Source organism: Salvia splendens, chromosome 5 (genome assembly GCF_004379255.2).
Source record: "Salvia splendens isolate huo1 chromosome 5, SspV2, whole genome shotgun sequence".
NCBI classification, from domain to species: domain Eukaryota; kingdom Viridiplantae; phylum Streptophyta; class Magnoliopsida; order Lamiales; family Lamiaceae; genus Salvia; species Salvia splendens.
The window spans coordinates 20,328,970-20,331,547 of NC_056036.1; the positions used below are offsets into that span (position 1 = coordinate 20,328,970).

Sequence of the window (2,578 nt, forward strand, 5' to 3'; positions counted from 1 at the left end):
TAAGGAAAAGATGGAAGAGGGACGGTTGCATGTTGATGCAAGCAGTCAGCAACCGTATGCCTCCTCGCCCATTTTTTAAAAAATTGAATTTTGGAAATTTTGAAACTTCCCCCCAATTTTCAAGCGAAAATTACTCCCCTCATCTTTTCGCTAAAACTCGATTTACTCCTCACATAATCCAAAATATTTTCAATTTCAAACGGCTCATCCAGATATGCTCGATGTTTCAAAAATATTTTTGGAAAATTCAATTTTTTTCTTTGTTTGGATTTTTTTCTAATAAGGAATTTAGAGAAGACTTTATCTACAAAATATGCATAGGTGTTCTTAGGATTGTGCTGGTTCAGTTTACAGATTTAAAAACTCCTTTCCTATCTACCTGACCCAGCAATTCCCTAATAATACCTAGCAACTTGACCAATTAGGCAATAGTGGAGAGCATGTGTAGTGGAATTTCTTCCACTACGCACATCTCTGAACTATCTTTAAACACCTTAACTCTATGACCATTAACAAGAAATGGGATAGAGTTAGGGGCACTTTCCTTAATTTCCACGGCTCCATTCGGTCGGAGACCAACGATTGTATAGGGCCCTATCCACTTAGATTTTAGCTTCCCGGGCATCAGCTTGAGCCTTGATTGGAATAAGAGCACTTTCTGACCGACTTGCAATTCCTTGACCCGTAGGTTTTTGTCATGCCATAGCTTGGTTTTCTCCTTGTACCACATCGCGGCGTCATACGACTCAAGCCTAAGTTCCTCCAGCTCTTGCAGTTGCAGTTTTCTCTCTTCCTCGCAGGCCTGGGGCTTCATGTTCATTTCCTTAACAGCCCAATAAGCTCTATGTTCAACGCCGACAGGTAGGTGACACATTTAGCCAAAAATCAGCCTGTAGGGTGACATTCCAATGGGAGTTTTGAACGCAATTCGATAGGCCCATAAAGCATCATCGAGCCGTTTACTCCAATCTTTCCTTGACGGATTCATTGTTTTCTCCAGAATAGCCTTGATTTCTCTATTTGAGACTTGTGCCTGACCATTTTCCTGGGGGTGGTAAGGAGTAGACAACCGATGGTGAACACCATATATCCTCATTAAAGCTTCTATCGTCCGGTTGCAAAAATGAGTCCCTTGATCTGAGATGATCGCTTAGGGCACACCATACCGATTGAATATATTGGCCTTCAGAAATTTCGCAACTTCCTTTGACTCACACGAGCTGGTAGCCTTGGCCTCTATCCATTTGGACACATGGTCCACCGAAACTAATATATAAGTGTTCCCGTATGACGATGGGAAGGGACCCATGAAGTCCATCCCCCAAACATCAAAAATCTCACAGACAATTATAGGAACCTGCGGCATTTCATCCCTCGCAGAAATTCCCGCGATTTGTTGGCATCTAGCGCAACTTTGGCAGAATTCAAAAGTATCCTTATTCAACGTGGGCCAGTATAACCCGCTATCTAAAACTTTCCGAGCTGTCTTTCTTGGTCCAAAGTGACCACCACACGCCAATGCATGGCAATGATTCATAACATCTTTTTTGCTCCCACTCAGGGATACATCTCCTTATCACTTGATCTGAACCCATCCTCCAGAGGTAAGGGTCGTCCCAGAAATAATACCTGGCTTCACTCTTTAGTTTCATCCTCTGGGCCCGGGAAATATCTGATGTACTAGGCAACTCTCCTGTGACTAAGTAAGCAAACCAAGGCTCTGCATTCAACTTACACTTCCCTTTGTCTGAATCCCATGGGTCGGTTAATGCTAAAATTGTCGCCCAACTAATAGGTCTAGGAGATTCCATCACATAATATAGATGTTCCTCTGCGAATGCATCTGGTACATCTTCTTCATTATCTCCCTGAAGTATCCTGCTTAGTGCATTTCTTATCTCTGACCTCCCAATCGAATTCTAGAAGTAACAAGACCCATCGAATCAATCTCGGCGAAGACTCCTTCTCAGCCAACAGATATTTGATTGTTGCATGATCTGTGAACACAATTACCCTTGACCCTAACAGATAGGGTCAGAACTTCTCGAATGAGTACACAACACCTAGCATTTCTTTCTCTGTAGTGTCGTAATTCTTCTGGGCCTGGTTGAGAGTCTTTGAGGCATAAAAAATTACATAGCTTTTCCCGTCAATCCTTTGACCTAGCACTGCTCCAAGTGCGAAGTCACTGGCGTCGCACACCACTTCGAATGGGTGATTCTAGTCGGGAACTATGATGATTGGGGTTGATACAAGCTTGTCTTTCAAAAGTTGGAATGCCCCTTGACATGCTTCGTCGAAGACGAAGTCTACATCATTTTGCAGGAGACGAGTAAGCAGTTGTATAATCTTCGCAAAATCCCTAATGAACATCATCATACATCTCTGGAGGGTTCCAGGTGCATTACAGAGTCCAAAGGGCATTCTCCGATAAGCATACGTGTCAAACGAACAGGTGAATGTCGTTTTGTCTTGATCTTCTGGATTCACATAAATCTAGAAATAGCCATTGTAACCATCGAGAAAATAGAAATATTGTTTCCCAGCTAACCTCTCCAGCATTTGGTCGGTGAAACGT

The 2,578-nt window shown here is 42.8% G+C and overlaps 1 protein-coding gene across 1 annotated transcript; it reads right to left on the bottom strand.

Annotated features, from left to right (window-relative positions):
- Positions 1 to 421: 421 nt before the first annotated feature.
- On the bottom strand, positions 422 to 874 carry LOC121803956. Its single transcript, XM_042203524.1, has one exon. It carries the CDS (start codon positions 872 to 874, stop codon positions 422 to 424), a length of 453 nt encoding a protein of 150 aa, XP_042059458.1.
- Positions 875 to 2,578: the final 1,704 nt, after the last annotated feature.